The sequence below is a fragment of the Xyrauchen texanus genome, chromosome 22, assembly GCF_025860055.1.
Source record: "Xyrauchen texanus isolate HMW12.3.18 chromosome 22, RBS_HiC_50CHRs, whole genome shotgun sequence".
Taxonomy (NCBI): domain Eukaryota; kingdom Metazoa; phylum Chordata; class Actinopteri; order Cypriniformes; family Catostomidae; genus Xyrauchen; species Xyrauchen texanus.
The window spans coordinates 10,130,570-10,150,122 of NC_068297.1; the positions used below are offsets into that span (position 1 = coordinate 10,130,570).

The 19,553-nt window shown below is 37.9% G+C and overlaps 2 protein-coding genes across 5 annotated transcripts in view; one reads left to right on the top strand and one right to left on the bottom strand.

Annotated features, from left to right (window-relative positions):
- Positions 1-234: 234 nt before the first annotated feature.
- LOC127662090 (HHIP-like protein 1) lies at positions 235-10,665 on the bottom strand. Of its 2 annotated transcripts, XM_052153060.1 has the most exons (9): positions 10,126-10,665; positions 8,935-9,581; positions 8,017-8,160; positions 7,379-7,707; positions 6,128-6,254; positions 5,733-5,878; positions 5,398-5,479; positions 1,292-1,374; positions 235-1,055 (listed from the first exon to the last, which is right to left on the bottom strand). In XM_052153060.1, exons 1-9 carry the CDS (start codon positions 10,405-10,407, stop codon positions 514-516), a joined length of 2,382 nt encoding a protein of 793 aa, XP_052009020.1. In that variant the 5' UTR covers positions 10,408-10,665; the 3' UTR covers positions 235-513. The 2 variants fall into 2 exon arrangements, with proteins under 2 accessions (XP_052009020.1, XP_052009021.1); XM_052153061.1 differs by lacking the exon at positions 1,292-1,374 and having other exon boundaries at positions 899-1,055.
- A 3,354-nt stretch (positions 10,666-14,019) lies between these two features.
- The window catches only part of LOC127662573 (coiled-coil domain-containing protein 85C-A-like), a 55,191-nt gene continuing 49,657 nt past the window's right edge, over positions 14,020-19,553 (top strand). For all 3 annotated transcript variants that reach the window (XM_052153818.1, XM_052153819.1, XM_052153820.1), the window contains exon 1: positions 14,020-15,052. In XM_052153818.1, the coding sequence (XP_052009778.1) occupies positions 14,353-15,052 (700 nt within the window). In that variant the 5' untranslated portion in view covers positions 14,020-14,352. The remainder of the gene's footprint in view (positions 15,053-19,553) is intronic.

Consider the following 19,553-nt stretch of genomic DNA (forward strand, 5'->3'; position numbering starts at 1 on the left):
CTCTATTTGTGTCATTTCATAGTTTTGATAACCATTATTCCACAATGTGAAAATGGTAATGATAAAGAATGAGAAGGCTTGTCCAAAGCTTGACTGTTAAGAGTGCACGTGTGGATACAATTCAACTTAATGTACTGATTGTTTCACTCACTACAGTGTATCAAAAATATTCCTCTTTGTTTCTGACGCATTGTTTCGTGTCTGTGGGAAATAATCACAAACTCACTATCTTTTCAAATTTATTTGTGATTGTTGCTATAAATGAACTGTTACAAAAGTGGCATTTTATGGGCAAATGTAATGTTTTAGACAAAAGTAAAACATCCACATAGGTCTATGAATTTCAGCAACAAACCAGGATGAACATGAATGTTTAGCCACACTTTAGTTCAATTGAACTAAGAGATCACTTATTATTATTGTCCCTATGTCTTCTGCATTTCAGATTGGAAAAGATGAGGTAGACCTATGTGTTAAAACTTACAACAAAAAGCTTGTTTCAAAATGTTCTGATTATTTCATGCCTGAAACTGAATTTCCACATATTACACCTGCATCTTCATAATGTGCACAGTTGTGGATGCCAACTCCAGCATGCTGACAGTCCAGAAGGGTTTCCTCTGTCCCCTCACACTGCACATCATCCAAAATAATATTCAGGTCCTTCCCCTCCCCAAACTCGGCATGCTTGGCAGCCTTAAGTGCATGGCGGAACCCGAGCTGCTGGCAGACCACCACGGCGTTCTTTGTGTTCCAGAGATCATCACAAACAGTCCCCCATTTCCCATTAGCATATATCTCCACCCTTCCCCGATCCTTCTGACCCTCTTTATCCCCAACCAGCCTCACAGCTCCATTCTTTTGCTTGCCCTTTCTGCGTCTACCCTTCCTTTGCCTGGATGTTAGAAGAGGCTTGGCTGTAGTTGGGGTGACTGGAGTGGGGGTGAGTTGTCCATCCTGCTCCCTTAAGATGTGCAACAGCTCTTGAAGCCAGTTTTCTGAGGCAGCATCAGGAGGCTGCTCTGCATTTGTTGGAATATCAACTCCTATTAAAGCTGTGAAAAGAACATTCAAACAAAAATTATTTACTAAATCATCCTGTTATTTTATTTTTAATTATATAAAAATTTGATTCTTGTAACTACACATGACTTGGATGTTTTTTATATAACTTTAAGAATCCTTTTAATGGTCAAGATGAGGTGGAGCTTACATAGTACAGTACATTAGCCAAAAACACCTTTTTTGACCTACAGATTTGCTAAAGCCTTTAGAGAGGATACAAACTTACTTTCCTTTGGCTTGAATGGTATAAGGTTGCTCTTAACACGGACTGAAAGTGGGTCATAATGACATTTTCCTGGAGGTGCACGTCTGTAATAATGTAAAGAAAACATTTAAAATATTTTCTTTGAAAGAGGTGACTTTAAGGGATACAGAAAGCCTTTAAAAAGTGGAATATTTTGTGCAGGGCCATTTCTAGCAATATGCAATATAAGTGGCCGCTTAATGCCCCCGAGCCACCAGGGGTCCCCACAAAGCAAGGTGTTTCTCTTTCCTACATACTAAAAGCTGTGACTATAATGGCTCAATTAGACAGGTATGGGGGCCCCCTTGTGGCCTGAGAGGGAAGGGAAAATTTAATGATGGGGGCCCTCAGAAACGGTCTATTCTGAAAAGGAAAATCTAAGGCGTTGCTTTCACAAGCACAAACTGTAAGAGAGAGAAGCAATCAGGGGCGGATCTATGGGGGGGCAAGGGGGGGCAGGTGCCCCCACTCTAGAGCCTTGCCCCCCCAGCTGCCCCCCTAACTTTGATGATCCAAAATCTGTACTTGTAAAAACAACCCGCTATTATGTCCACAAGCTTCTCAAAACAGTGAACTAAACAATACATTTACCAAAAGTGAACAATTAAATTTTTAATTTTAAATGTATCGTCAGCCCCTCCCCCTGCCTCTCACTGATTCAAACGTACAGAGCGCGACAAGCGCATTCGCTCGCAGTCTGGCTCACTCACACAGCGAGTCTGCTCTGCTGCGGTGTCCCTGCAACCCGACTGGACTGGAGAGACTGAGCTGCTGCCCCACTCAGAGCCTCTGAACAGGTGAAGTGAGTTTCCAAAGGCGTAGTTTAAACACACGTTTAACTTGAACTTGAAGTTACATTTGTAATGAATGTATTCTGTATTGTAAATAGGATACATCATCATCAAAACAGCGAGTCTATTACGTTAGCCATTATCAGCGGTCAAATCGCTCCCTCGTGATTTATAAGCACACTCTTCCCTTTGATTAGCCTAATTTTGATTTTAGTAAAGACAATAACAGCTTAATAAAGAATATAAATTGTTTGTATTCATAACGTTTACTGATGGTCGCCAGTTACGTCCACACAACAGCACACAATACAGTTAGGAGATCGATCAGTTGATTAGCTAAGCAGTCCTATAGTATAAATCATATAAATCCAATTCCTTCTCAGATATCACAGCAATGAAACCAGGTTACAACTGGGTTGGGAAATAACAAATATACAAGTAATCTAAACATAACGTGTGTGCATCATAGACTGTAAAAAATAGGTGTGCATGTGATAAATCTTTCTGATTTTATATTTGTGATAGGCTAATGTTACTTATTAATAGCTAACATGGCCCAACAGTGTAATGTAATACAAGGATAAACAGAGGTTTTCACATATTGACTTTTGCAGGTAAGAGTAGTTGAAGAAAGGAGCTAGAGCCATGAAAAGGAAGGCAAAAAGCGGGGATATTGCCAGCTTTTTTGCAAAACAAATTCAAGGTAGGCCTACACAGGAGGAAGAGCGTGAGGGAAGTGAAGAAGGCAGTAAACTGGAGAGACGAGGGTCAGAGCAGGAGAAGACAGAAGAAGGAGACGTGGAAATAAGTGAAGGAGACGAGGAAATAAGTGAAGGAGACGAGGAAATAAGTGAAGGAGACGAGGAAAAAGAAGAATCAGTGAGGGATGAAGAGGAAGCTCCAGATTCAGAGAGAGGGACAGAGGCAGGGAGTGATCAGGAGAAGGAAGATGACAGAGAGGAAGAGGGTAGAACTGCAATTCCCCTGGACCACATGGTATGTTTTTTTCTTCTTCGATATAAATTGCCGTACAGTAGGAGGATAACATATAATGCCACTTCCCTTACGAAAAGAAGTATACTTAAAGTTAATTTTATTAAGTATACTTAAGTAATGTTCAAGTGTATTTTTAAGTTTACTCTATGTAGTAAGTATACTAATATAAATGTGTACTTGTAGTAAACTTGTAAGTGTACTATTTCAATACTGCTTGAGAGTAAATTGGCCCACTTTTAGTATATAAAAGTAGGCTATACATTTAAGTGTACTATAAAGTGTAACAGTATACACAACTACTAGGTTTCTCATTTGTTATGCTGCAACTTTACTACAAATAAACTTAAGTAAACTAGTAGTTATTTTAAAGAATAAAAAAGTAACTATTTTTATACAAGTAGTACATTTTTTAGGTAATGAAAGTATACACTGAAGTGTACTCTGAGTAAACTACTAGAGTACACAGGTGCTCTGGGGTCCAAACAAGGGTCAAGGAAGTTGCCAAATATGCATTTTATGTTCACTGCAGGGCACACTGTTTGAATCTTGTCATTGTGGACAGTGTAAAAAATGTCCCAGAAGCTGCATGTTTTTTCACTTTGCTGGAAAGACTGTACACATTCATGTCAGGCTCATATGTCCACATTAAGTGGATGGATGTTCAAAAAGAAATGTTCAGTGGTGGGGCACCACGAGAACTTCCAAGGCTAAGTGACACTAGATGGGCCTGTCGCTATGCTGCATGTAGAAACCTTATGGACAGCCTGCCTGCAGTAATAAGAGTGCTGGATGAAATTTCAGATGAGGCCAATCCACAGAGAGCTGTAGACGCAAGAGGACTACGTTCTCAAATTGATTTTAATTTCATAGGGCTCCTTGCAGTCTTCAGAAAAGTGCTAGGTGAAACCAAGTTTTTATCTGAGATGCTCCAGTCAACTAATGTGGACCTTACCAAAGCAGTTGACCTTACTGAAACCCTCAGACAGACACTGGAAGATTATCGCAAAGAGGAGAGCTTTAATGACCTGTGGAGTCTAGCAATTGACACATGCAATGGTTGCAACATTTCTACCATTGTCAAATCAAAAAGAACCAAACACACTTCTAGGAGACTACATGATACTCTTGTAACATCTACACTTGGACAGCAAACACATGTTGACAGCAAAGATGCCTTTAGAATAGGTATATTCATTCCCATTATAGACTCAATGATCAGTGAAGTGGACAGGCGCTTTTCAAACTCTAGCAGCAAGATAATGAGGGGTATACAAGCTTTAAACCCATCAAACAATGACTTCTTAAAGGAAGAATTGGTTTTGTTAGTGGCTGAGGAATATGGCTCTGACTTGCAAGACTTGAAAACTGAGATACACCAGGCAAAAAGACTTCTTGAAAGAAACAGAGCAAATGGCAAAGTAAACCCGTCCAGTTTGACTGAGTTTGTGACGTTCTTGGTGCCTTTTAAAGAGGTTTTCTTTGAGCTTTTTCGCCTGTGCAAGATCGCTATTGTTTTGCCAGTGAGTACTGCTGGGTGTGAGCGAAGCTTTTCAGCTTTAAAGCTTGTAAAACTCACCTGCGCTCAACCATGGCAGATGACCGTCTGAGAAATCTGGCTGTTCTCAGTATCGAGAAACAGCGTGCAAAAGCACTAGATTTAGATTTGTTTGTGAAACGTTTTGCTGCAAAGCACAACAACCGTCGCCTTAAGCTTTACTAAAAAAGATAGGTGATCATGGGTCATTTGTGGACTATAATTATACGTTTTTAATTATAATTATAACTTTAGTATTGCCCACTGTTCTTTACTTGTAGTCCACTGCATCTTGTACTTTTCTTTTTATATTTTAATTTTTCTTGTTATACTTTTAATTTTTAAAAGATGCATTGTTGTTGTGTTTGAACACTGCACTGGGCTTATTCATGTTGTGTTAAAAACCTTTGTAGTGTGTACGGTCATGATTAAACTATAACTACTGTGTTTTTGTGTTTGTTTTGCTAAAGCAATTCACACATAGTGATTCCCATGTACCGTCTTTGCCACCCTGCCAAGACCTCATGCCACCCCTTTGCCCCCCCCATGTAAAATTTTCTAGATCCGCCATTGGAAGCAATGCAATGATCACTTTAAAACTACTGGAGTACTTCGCAAGTATTGATTTAAATTTCCTCAGAGAGAAAGAGTCTACATAAGAATGTACTTATGCCAACACAACCATTTCATAACTATTCCTAAAGGCAACGCAAGCTGATCTTTGCATGCCATTAGACTACTTTATGAGTGATAAAAAAAAGTCATACCTCGAGGGATCAACAATCTTGTACACAACACCTGTAGGGGATGTTGCACTGGGTATTTTGGTAGACATGAAATAGAGTTCACCTGGTCATTCAGAGAACATATTAAGTGACATGAAATTATAATACCCTTAATTGAGTTGTCCACAAAGTGGTGCTAGTTAGCAATTTATACAGCAGCATAAAGGACATAAAAAGGAGGTTAAGCTCACTGATATAAGGAAAGTTGGCATTATTTTTTTGATTTACCTGTTGCTATTTTTCTTATGTCTAAACAAGGCTAGGTATTTATAAAATGTTTAAAAGGAACTTTTCCACCTGCATTTTTGAGTACATACCTGCTACATCCTCTGCGAATGAAATTATGTATGGGTAGTAATTGTTGATGAGCCCTGGAAATGAACATGTCAGACCCATGCCCATGCAAATCTCATTGTACTCCCAACTGCCAGTGTTTCTGTTTTCTTTTAAACTCATCATGCGTCTGTGAAAATTCATAAGTTCACATTTAAAAGCATGTTTGCACGACCACAACAAATACCTACACGTACAATGCACATTCCTTTAATGTCTTTATTAACCTATTTGATTGTTTAATGTTCAAAATACCTGTGAATTTCACTATATTTTGGTCATGTAGAGTATAGCTCTATTGATGCATTTTATAATTTGCTTTAACCCTTTATCAACTTTAAGTTAATATAGAAACATTAAGACTATTCTCATTACTTACCCACTCATAAAGTCTCCGAATATGTACATGCCATTTAAATTAGGATTTTCACAGCCTCTGTAAACATATCCACCTGTGACAGATTTGCCCATTTTGTGTGGATATGCATAAATGGGAAGGTCATCATCTATAAATCAAAAGAGAAATATACAGACTCTGTGGGTTCATTGAGAAAAAAGACAGCAATAATTTACTTGTCAATGATTTCTTATATACCAACTGTCTCATTGCAACATTTTAAAGGGATAGTTCTGCCCAAAATGTAAATGCAATTCCAGATGTGATTGACTCTGCAGAACACAAATTACGATTTTTAGAAGAATTTCTCAGCTTTGTAGGTCCATACGAGTGCCAAAATCTCCAAAATCCACATAAAGGGAGCTTAAAAGTAATCCATAGGTCTCCAGTGGTAAAGTCTATGTGTTCAGACACAATATGATAGGTGTGGGGGAGAAACGTCATTTTGAGTCATACATTTTCTTCCCAGCTCAATAGAGGGCAATATGCATGAAGAATATGAATCACCAAAAAAAAGAAGGAGATAGTGAAGGAAAAATTACTTAAATATTGATCTTTTTCTCACCCACACCTATCATATCACTTCAGAAGATATGGATTTAACCATCAGAATTGTCTGGAGTACATTTATGTTGCCCTTATTTGGATTGTGGAGCTTCAAAATGTTGGCATTGTATGGACCAATAGAGCTGAAATATTCTTCTGGAAATCTTCTTGTGTTCAGCAGAAGAAAGTCATACACATCTGGGATGGCATGAGGGTGAGTAAATGATGAGAGAATTTGTATTTTTGGGTGAACTATCACTTTAAGAAAGGAATATCTGTGAACAAATTTGGTTTCTCATTCCATTTTTATCTATGCAACACAAATGACTGATGTGTCAATAACCTGAAATATGCTTCCCTCGTCTAATTCCAAACCCCAATGTTTTCATTATTCCGTGGTACACAAAAGTTATTTTGCTATTAAAACATGCTTATGTTTATGGTTCGGTAAAGGGTAATACTTTGTGTTTAGGTTTAGGTTTGGGTTAGGAGCTAAACTTAAGAAAAATCCTAAAAACATTGTTCATTGGTTCATTTTGTTTTCTCTCAAAGTCTAGGTATAAGTTTCTTTCCTATTTTTCTCTATTTGTAATCTCTGTTTTTCCCCCACATAAAAATGCATCTAAATTTTACTTCTAAAGTTTGGGAGCTGCATTTATTTTTTTATTGTATACACAGCAAACCCACCTAAGGAGCTGTTGGCACAGAGTTTCTTGTCATAACAAGAGAAACCTTCTTTTGCTCTCCAGCCATAATTCCGGCCCTTCTCCACAATGTCTATTTCCTCAAACTTATTCTGGCCCACATCCCCACAGAAGATTCGTCCTTTTCCTTCCTTTGTGTATGGATCTCCTCTGTCCACTGAGCATCTCCACATATTTCGGACCCCATAGGCATACACCTCTGGCCGAGCGTTGGGTTCATGCACAAATGGATTGTCTGGTGGAATTCTATACAGTGGCCCCTTTTCATTGGCATCTACGTCAATGCGAAGAACCTTTCCCAAAAGGGCAGATCTAGAAGTAATGTCCAAGAGAGAAGATAAGAAAAATGAATCTGTCAAAAATGATAAAGATGGGAAAGACATGTAATTCTGTTTAACACTCTTTTACATTCTTGTCCAAATGTATTAAAATAATAATATGTTGAGACCTCCCAGCTTGCATTTATGCATTTGGCATATACTTTTATACAAAGTTACTTACAGTGCATTCAAGGTAAACATTTATCAATATGTTTTCCCTAGGAATCAAAATGGTGACCATGACATTGTTAGCATCATGTCCTACTAGTTGAGCAACAAGAACTTAGCCTACTCAACTTACTTGTTCTGTGCATTTCCAAATTTCCCAAATGGATCTCCTGCCATTCCACCATCCCCAGTAAAGATGTATAAGTATCCATCATTGGCAAACAGCAGCTGACCGCCATTGTGATTAGAGGCAGGTTCATCAATCTCTAAAATGATTCTGAGAAGACATGAAGGCACATTTTGGAGTCACCTGTGTACCATATAGTACGCCAGATCTAAAATATATGAAGTCTACATTTTTCCTTCAGTGTATCCCCACCAAATAATTAGCTCAGTCCAAATTATTTTAATATTCAGGGTTCAATACAAGTTAAGCTCAATCAATAGCATTTATGGCATAATGTGGATTACCACAAATAATTATTAAAAAAAAAAATTAAAAAAGAGGTTACACTCAGGAAGTAAAAGGGTCTAATCCAAAAACACTAAAATACTTTCAGTTTCAAAAGTAGATAATAGCCATAACAAGCTGCAAACAATAAGTGTATGGCATAATGCCAATTTAAACAGCTTTACAGCTTCTGTTACAAAGTTTTAACATAAGAATGAATATAAGTGCAGTAGTGCAGTAGTGCATTTTGAAAGGTTTAAAGGCAGAAATGTGAAGCTAGTGGTTTTATAAAAGCACTTTTCTAATTCTTCTGTTAATACTTTCCGGTATGTTTTATTTGAGCTGGAAAGTTGTTTTAATCACCATTTTCATTGTCATTTTATAGGGTTTATATTGGCCCTATTCACCTTCATTGTAAGTGCCTCACTCTAATCCAGATTTTCTTCTTTTTTTAAATAAATGAGGAACATAACATTAAATAGTAATCAACATTATGCCACGAATGCTGTCGATTGAGCTAAACTTGTATTGCACCTGGAATATCCCTTTAAAGCCTATGATCAGTGCAACACATCTGAAGTGGATTACACAGTTGCTCACCTCTCTGAGCCGTGGTCAACCACATTCATATCCGCAGAGGAGATCCGGAATTCACTGATTCTGATTCTCTCATCAAATCCCACTTCCACAGAGTAGTACACAAACAGCTTCCCATTGTATTTAAAGTTGGGGTGAAAGGTGAGTCCCAGAAAGCCTCTTTCATCACCTTCCCATGGAGAAGTCAACACAGCCTTGGTGATGTTTAGAAATGGTTTCTCAAGCTTTGAGCGGTCTGGAAGGTATACCCAGACTACGCCGACTTGTTCGGCAATGAAAAACCTGTGCGTGCCATCATTGACGTAAACCATGGCAAGAGGGTTTCTGAGACCATTGGCAACCTCCTCCAAGCACAGCTGCAAGCAGCCTTCAGAGTCAGCTGAAGTGCGGCCCAGGTTTTTGGTTAACCGTTCATTGCTTAGGAGATGAGGATAACAGTAGTCTGGGTCATCCAACTCCAGGTACTGACAAAGCTTGCGCTGATCATGTTTAAGTTCTTCAAGATGTGGATCATCTGACAACAAGGTCAGAAAAGGACTGCACTTGGAATGGAATTGAGAACAGTAGTCTGGGCACAGTCCAGGTATGGTGCGTATGGCTGTGATGGGGTCCTCGGCATCAAAAAGGTGAGCAGCATATGGAGAGCATTCCTGAAGAAGAGAAACAAGAAAAGAGGGGCTGTAACTGGATCTTGCTAAACTTGTGCAATATATTTGCTAGTCCTTTCTGCTCATCCACATTCAACAGTTAATTGTATTATTTCCCTTGATAATATGTTGGATGATGCATCATCATCCTGTATATGCTAAAAGTTTATCTATATATGCTGCAATTTAAAAGTCAATGAACATTGATCTTATGGGGGGCTTCTAATCCCATTTTACCCTACTACTTCATATGGACACTTACCAAGCATCCTGCGTTGTAAGGGGCCGTTCACACTAAACACGCATGGGTCTCTCGAGACACGTTTAACACAGTTGAACGTCAGTTTAACGCCTCATTGCATAAGAAAACATTCGAAAAAGGGCGCGGACGGACCCAAAAACGCGTTCGGTGTGAATGGCCCCGGTACGTGTCCAGAGGCTCAAATCTAATGGTTCTAGTAGGCCTACATTCAAGCAACACAAAGCTGAACAAAATATAAATTATCTCAACATATTGTTTGTAATTTCTGCACTCAGGCAAGCTTACCTGACAGAGCAGATCTTGCACGTACGCGGCACAGTTCGAATATACGTAATAATCGAAGTTATCCGTTATTCGATAATATTTTGCCATCAGCTCTTGGTCCCTGGCATAACCGCAGCAGCCGAGGTATTTATACATTTGACAGAACTGAAGCTCTTGTTCAGGCTGAAAAGGAGGCTTAAAATCCAAGCATTGTGGATGCAAGAACACAGGTGCTATCCAAAACTCTAACAAATAAAACAAAATAAACAGCGATTGACCGAGAACACCGCAAAAGCACCACATAGCGCTCAAATCCTGGTGCCCAACATAAGTTACATGAAGTTATGCAATGGCGAGGATACTCGTCCTCATTGACTTGCGCTGTAATGCACTTTGTCCTTGTTTTAACTATCAAACATTCCCAAACAAATGTACGTATTATTTGCTATATAACATTACAGAAAAATCGCAAATCGGTTGCTGGATCTGTGACACATATCCCATCTCCAACACGTTTGAGTTATGGGACGTGTCTTATATCCAGATGTGAGACACACAGGTCCAAACCGCAACTCTCTCTGACTGTAATTCATGTCTACCAGCAGACGAAAGTTATTCCGTTACCCAGGTTACCCAAAGAAACACCGAAACAAGACTCAAGTTTTTACAGGTTGTTTGGTTGGGTTAACCCTTAGATTCTGTTTGGGAGCGGAGAGATCAGAAGAATCACTTTCATCGCTACACTAATAATAATAATAATAATAATAATAATAATAATAATAATAAATATTTGCATATTTTTAAGATTTACGCATTTCAATTTCTTGACAAAATTCCATCAAATTCAAAAAAAGTCTTTAACTAAATTAAATTAATAAATATATTCAAGTTTTAGCCTATTATGTTGATTTTTATTTTACTTTTGTTAAAGATTATGCTATTTAATTTAATGGATTTTTTTTTTTTTTTATTAAATTGAAAATCTTAAATAGGCCTATATGCTAAAATATTTTTTAGTGTGTCTGGGTAGCTATATCTGTTTAATAATCTTTATAGCTAAACAGTATCTGGGTGACTGATCATTAATGACTTTCCATAAATACAACTGTGTTTTTAAACAAAATTTCATCTTAACAGCAGTAGTCCTTCATGATGAACATGAGTAAATAGTCTCACAATATACAATATATTATATTATAATATATAATATTTTATAAAAATATACAATATATTTATTTGATAATAATATGCATAACTATATACCATTTAAATTGTACAACAACTGTTTTCAACGTTGATAATAATCAGAAATGTTTCTTGAGCATCAAATCAGATTTCTGAAGGATCATGTGACACTGAAACTGGAGTAACGATGCTGAAAATTCAGCTTTGATCACAGGAATAAATTACATTTTACTATTGCATTATTATTATTTTAAATTTTAATAATATTTCACAATATTACAGTTTTTACTGTATTTTGTATCAAATCAATGCAGGCTTGGTGAGCAGAAGAGACTTTTGAACAGTATAATTCTAGCATTATTTACCAATTTATCACTTTGTGATAATAATGGTTGTTCCAAAAGACTTGTTTAAATGCATGAAACTAGTTTATTATATTTAAAATATAAATTGTGACAAGACAGTCTGTCAGTTAGTGTGTTAGTGTTGGTGGGGATTTTTCATCGATTTCAGTGCAATTACATTTTTACGTCAGTAGGTGGCGACAATGTACTAACAATAAGTTAGTCAGCAGACTATTCAACAATTTCAGTCAAAAGGGCTGTTTTATTCAGGAACAAACAATGCTATGGGTATCAATATGTCAGTCGTTACTATTTCAAGAGTGAATCCCGGATTTATGTGCGGATTTAATTCTCGAAACTTTGCAGCGTATACGTGGCCATTGGTCCTCCTCTTAGCAGCATGAAAAACAAGTTTTATACACATTTTGAATGCATTATATCAAAGAAAGCGCACAACGAGCGCTCCCTTTATAATCAATATAATATAATATTCATCGCGATCTCTAGCACCCCCATAGAACCAGGCCTATTCATAATGAAAAATTTGTAGGCCTAAATGTTTCTAATTATGCAAAGAATACAAAAGCCCCTATATGGAGTGGATAGATATAGTAGATAGATGAGAGAGAGAGAGAGAGAGAGAGAGAGAGAGAGAGAGAGAGAGAGAGAGAGAGAGAGAGAGAGAGAGAGAGAATTAGGCCTACTCCTCAAAAAAGTCAGTATGAAGCTTTCTCTTCCTGCCAGTGGAGGTTTATTATTCTCCGTTTTTTAAAGACTTATCAGTTTTAGATGTGGGGCGGGGCGTTTATTTTAAAGGGACATGGCAACAAGCCTATAAACAAACATAATATCAATTATTTAAAATAATTAATTCACGAAATTTACTTTCAACTGCATTAATTTTATCATATGTGTCTATTATTTTTACTAAAATATAAATATATTGGGGACACCCCAAAGTGTATTTTTTTTGGGGGGCTAATGCCTTATAGGTGCATTTATTATAGGATTACTTTGTCAATGGACAATACTAATTTAGCAAAGAGTAAAGCTTTTCAATGCCAACCCGCTGCCAGTCTTGCCCTGACCTCATGGGCGTCTCAGTAAAACTATTGTGTAAACAGATTAAGGGGGTCATCTTTAAAATCTGCCGAGATCATCTGACAGATTAGCACATTAACCCCGTTAAATTGGTTTATATATTCTAATCACAGCATTTACGTATTAACATATGAACGAGCAATTCACTAGTGTGTTTCTAGTCTCTTTTCTAAAGGAATGTTTCTGAAACAATGCTTCATAGGTCAAAAACTTCAGCAGAGCACTAATATTAGCCTAACGCTCATTAAACCTCATCTGAATTATCACAGACACGTTATGGCTATTATTAGAGCCACACTGACTTAAAAATTATAGACTGCTGTTCCTGTAAGGGGGAAGAAACTCTCAAAATTTGCCTAAATGCTTGTCCACCCCATCACTTTTCTTTTGCACAAAATCCTCTGGGACATCAAGGGATACAACTGAGCACTTGGTAACGTTATACATATCGCTGCTTGATTTTGCTTTCGCCATACTTCGTCGTAGACATCGGCAGTTAATATTTGTGTTTGTTTCTTTAAACTTTTCAAATAAGTTTTTTTTTTTTTTGTCTCATCTAAACGATTTGATTTAACTAAATAGACGGATAATGAAGTGAATTTAGATTAGATTTACATCACTGCAACTGCAAGTGCAACCTGCTGTGGATCCTGTCCCCTTCGTGTGCATTAGAAATCAGATATAATGTAGAATGAAAAATGGCATGAACTAGCAAGTTCCTAATGGACGGGGAACAGCTGCCCGTACGTTGTCTCTGATAGGTCAGCCTTGTACACTGGGATAAAAGCAATACAACTGAACTCGTAATAATTTACCTATTTACATTTTTAATTTAAAGGATTTTAATATGTCTCAGTCTCGTTGTTCGAGTATGCATTATTGTCCAGATTAGTGCTGAACCGGTACGAAAGGCGTTATCACATGGTACGTGTTACTTTTATCAGCGCTGACAGTGATGGACCAATCATAGTCGTTTTTGTGAACGCTGGCTTGTGCCCTGTGGAAATTATTATATTGAGATTAATTATGAAGGTTTACCATTTTATGTGAGTGAAAATGTATTTTAAACAATATAATTAAGAATATTTCTTTAAAGTGTGAACATTTCTCCAATAGGATGTCTTGACAGTTGAATTATTTCAAATGTGGATTCGGCATTCTGAGCCGCCACGCGCCCTCTGGGGGAAAAAAAGAGAACTACAATTGGTAACCCAATGCTGTGAACGTGTTCTGCTCTTCTTCGGACGTCACTGACATCACCAAACGCTACGATGAAGCGCAACTACTGACTTCACGGCGCATTTTTCTTAACATTCATCTGCCTTTGCGTTTGAATGCGCTGCCAGATCTTCTCATCACTAAGCACTGGGTTAAAAAAAGGATGCTCCCGGACAGAAAATGAATTGTGGACGATCAGAAACGGCTTCGTATTTTCTTATCTGGGTCATTTGCGAGAGTTTTTCATAAACCTTATTGCGGATTTTTACTTTTACCCTTCCGAACAACTGGGTTAATTGTTAATGATGATCTTGATATTATTTTAATAACGTTTTCACCAGGAACGAATAGAAAGTCGTGAACAGATATTTCCCGTCAGACTACGTTTAACGAAAGGAATATGGCAAAACATATTATAGATGTCCCAAGGGATGATTTAAGTAAGATTTCGGAGGAAGAACTCCTTAGATGCAGCAAAGAGGAGCTGCTTTGGAGACTCCGAAAAGTGGATAACGAAAAGATTAACTTAATGGTGGAACATGGGAACATGATGAAGGACGTCAACCGGAGATTACAAGTGCATCTCCACGAGATACGGAGCTTGAAGGAGGTGAACCAGAAACTGCAAGAAGACAACCAGGAGCTTAGAGAACTGTGCTGTTTCTTGGATGATGATCGGCAGAAAGGGAAGAAACTGTCTCGGGAATGGCAGAGATTTGGCAGGTACACTGCCAATGTTGTTTGGAAGGAGGTTGGAATATTTCAGCAAAAACTGAAAGATCTAGAGGCCACACAAGAGATTGTGCTGAGAGAGAATGTGGAGTTAAAGGAAATCATTGTGATGTTGGATGAGGAGAGGAATGGAGCTGGATCCAGGAGCTCCATAGACAGTCAGTCCAGCCTGACCAATATGAACGGTGGTTCTAATAATGTTAGAGATGTTGGAGATGGAAGTAGTACCTCCAGTACAGGTAGTGCTGCGAGCCCAGATCACCATCGCAGCCATACGCACAAACCTTCAGAGGGCAAAATAGGGCCCGCCAGAAGGTCTATGGATGATCTGTCCTCCAACCATCTGCACAGAAGCAATGGCCTCAATGGTAAGTTTGGACATTCAGGAGGAAGTCAGTTTGGGAGTTTAGTGGAGCAAATCCCATATGTATCCCATATTTTGGTGGTTTACATGCCCATGTACATGAGGTCCATGCAGAGGGTCCTCTAATGTGTATCCAATGATTTCTGTGCTGATGCAACACCTCAAGTCCAGTAACAAGGACAGAATATTAATATTATGAGTCGTAAAGGGTCTCTTTGATATTATGGAAGTTATAAACATGTATTTGGAAGTGCTATTGTAAAAAAAAAAATGTGTGTGCACTGGCATCCAAGTATAGCATAGGATGCCCACCATATTATGCAGGTGAGTAACATGCAGTCATTGAGACTTTCATAGGTTTCCAGGAAACACAGATTACATAAGGCTTGTGGACTCAGGTTTACTTGGTATACGAGATGGCATTTGCACATGGCCAACATAGACACTACTTATCCATACAGTCTGGCTCCACAGATGCTATTGCATTAATTGCCTCAGCCCTCTGCCTGTGAAGTCAGGTATAATGGGGATTTAATTCTCGCTTAGCCTTGTGACTTTGGTACACATGGTGAAATCTGTCAACAGGCCATCAATCACTTAATTTTTAGAACAGACATTTCATTTTCACACATATACAATGAGACACTTTGTATGTATAAATCAGATATTAGTTAAGAAAGCATCCTCAAGGATTGTTAATGAATTATGCAGCGTTGAGTACAACTCCAGACATAATGCTGTTAGGGATTACAGTAGACATACATTGTTTATTTTGTTGATGACCTTCATTTTACTGTAAATAAGCATATGAGAAATAATTTGCAGCATCGCTTTTCATCGCAGCTGTCATGTTATAATACAATTACATAATTATAATGAACAACAGCTACTTAATGTGTGATAATTTTTGGTGGAAATGCTTAAAATTAGACATGTTTGTTTTGAATATTTCAATGAATTATATAAAGATGCATTACTGTCTGTGAGACTTAATAAGTTTTATGTGTTACTGTATTGGATTTGTGAGCAAAAATGTTTTCAAATGTACTTAATTACATTGAAGTATATGATTGTTGTTTTAGTCATAGGGAATTACAGAGGCATGTTCTCTATTTGTGTTTTTAGTAGCTCTAACCTGTGATCCTAGTGTGGGCATATGACTGCCACTAATGCCTAAAGGTGCTTTTCTGATGTGTACTTTATGTGTGTTTACTTAAAGTCAGCACACACAGATACCAAATTTTATCATGCCATTTAAATATAGCTATCAATTGTGGCTGTTATAAAATACAGCAGCTTATAATAGTGATAGCATAGTGATGCTGTGTATTCATATCTGTAGATGCACATGTTCCATTGCAACTTTAATTCACAGTAATGTTTTAGTTTATTGGCTCCCCATTGAGTGAGATATTAGCTCAAGAATCTCAGAAGTGGTACACTGGTGCAATGTGAATTTTTGTATAACTTGCCTGTAGACTCTTGCTGTAGAACAGTGCAACAGTGCACACTCTTGGAAGTACATCTAGGAAAAAGCATCTTTCAAGAACTCATGCGTTGTCATAAAATATCCATAACTCAGATTCTCTCATTCAGGTAGTCTTGCCTATTAGCCTACATCTGCGGTATTCACTCAAGATTAACAGTTGTATTCCCACCACATGGGAGGTGATTGATGACAACAGGTCCTCACCTCTAGAGCAGCACAGCTCCTGTGGCAGAACAAAATTGTTATTTACTGCTAATGGTTGCAGCTGGAAGCTCCAGTCATCATTGAGAATTTTGCTTTTGTGCTAATTGGTGTGTTAAAAATAGAGCTGTTGGCAAAAATCGTTCAGCGATGCATTGCGATTCATACTCAAACGATTCTGAATTGATTCTCAAAAGAATCAGAATTGATTCTGAGTTTAGTTTAAATTTAATCAGTTGAAGTTCAGTTTGCTTTTGATGGAGAACCAATATTTTTTTTGTGCTTTTAAGAGATGTTTTATAAGGTTCTAAAGAAAGAAACTGAAAACTGAGATACTCTTTTAAACTATAGAAACATTTATTTAATCTTGTGGATGTTCCATATTTGTTCATGGTTCTTACTGAATGTAAAAGGCCAGTGTATGTAATGTGACTCGTTCTGATTTTTAAAACAGCTGTTAAATAATAAGCTGAAAGGGAAGAAATCGAGTAAAAAATGAATTTTGAAGAAACTGAAAAAGAACGATATTGAAGGACAAGATGCATTGTGATGCATCGAGAAGTGTTTTATAATCTAATCATTATTCTTTGAATCGTAATCGAATCGTGAGGCCAGTGAAGATTCGCACCTCTAGTTAAAAAACTAATTTTCAAAGGATGGTGCTTTTGATCTTGACTAGATGTTCATTTTGGATCCAAGATATGATTCTCTCACTTTTGCCAAGATTTTAGTTACCTTTTTGGACTGGACCTACACATGTCTACATGCTACTGAACAGGAAGCATCACTTGCCCTAGCAATCTAGTGGAATTTGACCAATAACTGCCTGGTACCTTTCGTCTGATTGTTGTTCAGTGATCCTTAGTTTGTCTGCCCAACCACAATTTCACCCATAACCTTCCTCCTATCATGACATGCTGTTTGTTTGTGATGGAAGAAAATGCTGTTCCAGTGTGGATGAGAGGCGTTAAGGAAGCAAAATCAATGCATTTTCAAACGAAAACAGATTAGTGTGAACGTGGCCAATGGTAGGTTGCATGAAACTGGATAGAAGGATCTATTGTTTCTTTTTTTTTTAAACAATACTATTTTAGACATCCTGCCCTGTGTCTCATGATGAGTATTCATAATATCGCTTAATTACAGTATATTGCCAGTGGGAAACTGCAATGAATTCTCAGAAACTTTGTTTGACACCCCAATTAGTTAATATAAGCCACAGGTTGCATCTCTTCTTGTTTACAATACTCAAAACAACCAACTTGGACTGCCAACCAATCAAGAGAAAATTTCTGCTCCCTACCACATTGACTGAACATGAATAGATTTTTGAATAGAAAATATTCTACCCATAGGGCCTACAAAAAAGCCAAACAGTAGAATAGTTTTTACTGTGTATTATGAAGTCAGCAGCTGATTGCAGTTTAGGGCAGAATACATTTTATCAAAATGCCCTGAACTTGGAATTGTGTATGCAGTTTTTCCCCTTTTCAATGCAATATCTTTCTTATTCGTCATATTAATTCACCATATTACTTTTTCTTTATTTAAATTCAGCCATCTCGGAACCTGAATTTGATGTCATGTATCTGTCCCTTTGAAGGGTAAAAGTGTTTCTGTCCTACATTGAAAAGCCTCTGGCCCCCATCAAACCACCAATGGACTGAAGGTTTAGTGTCTGGGGTCGAGATTCTGTCACAGAGTTCAGATAGTGCTTCTCCTTGCCCCTTCCCATTGCTGGAGTGATAAGGGCTTCAGTTGTCCCCCATTTAAGACCCTCCGTTGGGTCTTTAGAGCCCTTCTGCTCCAGTCAAAGGTAGAGAAACAAGTCATAAAATAGATCTCAATTTATAAGCACAGCTTTCACCGCTCTGAAAGAGATTTCCTCGAAAACATGGCTCTGTTGTTAAATCATCCGGACCAGCCTTACACAGCAGGGCGAGACTAGTCTGTTTGTTTAGCCAATGGCAGATGGGGAGAAGAGTTCGGGAAACTTTGTGTTTATGCCAATATGCGAATAACTGCCAAAAACATTGTATTAAAAAACAAAACAATACAAGAAACATGCATTAACTTGCTTTTGATGTCAAAGCCACTCAGAACGGCGGTAAAGGTGTTCACAAGCAACATGAAATCAGGATAATAGGCAAAAATCTATTTGTGTTGGTCAGTTTATGTCAGGGGTCGGCAACCTTTTTGACATGGAGTACCATTTTTTATTTTCCTGGTCAATGTCTGTGCCGAACCATTCTCTGTTGACCTCTCTCATCAACAAGGCATTTCCATCTGCAGAACTGCCGCTTACTGGATGTTTTTTTGTTTTTGGCACCATTCTGAGTAAATTCTAGAGACTGTTGTTCGTGAAAATCCCTGAGATCAGCAGTTACAGAAATACTTAAACTAGCCCACATGGCACCAACAATCATGCCATGGTCCATATAATTGAGATTACATCTTTCCCCATTCTGATGATTAAACTGAAGCTCCTGAACCTATCTGCGTGATTTTATGCACTGCACTGCTGCCACACGATTGGCTGATTAGATAATCGCATGGATGATTGTTGGTGCCAGGCAGGCTGGTTTGGGGATTTCTGTAACTTCTGATCTCCTGGGATTTTCACGCACAACAGTCTCTTGAATTTACCAGACTGGTTTGAACTGACAAAGTCTACGATAACTCAGATAACCGCTGTGTACAATTGTGGTGAGAAGAATAGGATCTCAGAATGCTATACTACACAATATTAGGCAGTTGGTTTTAATATTGTAGCTGATCGGTGTATATAAATAAAATAGTCTACTCCTCTCTCGCC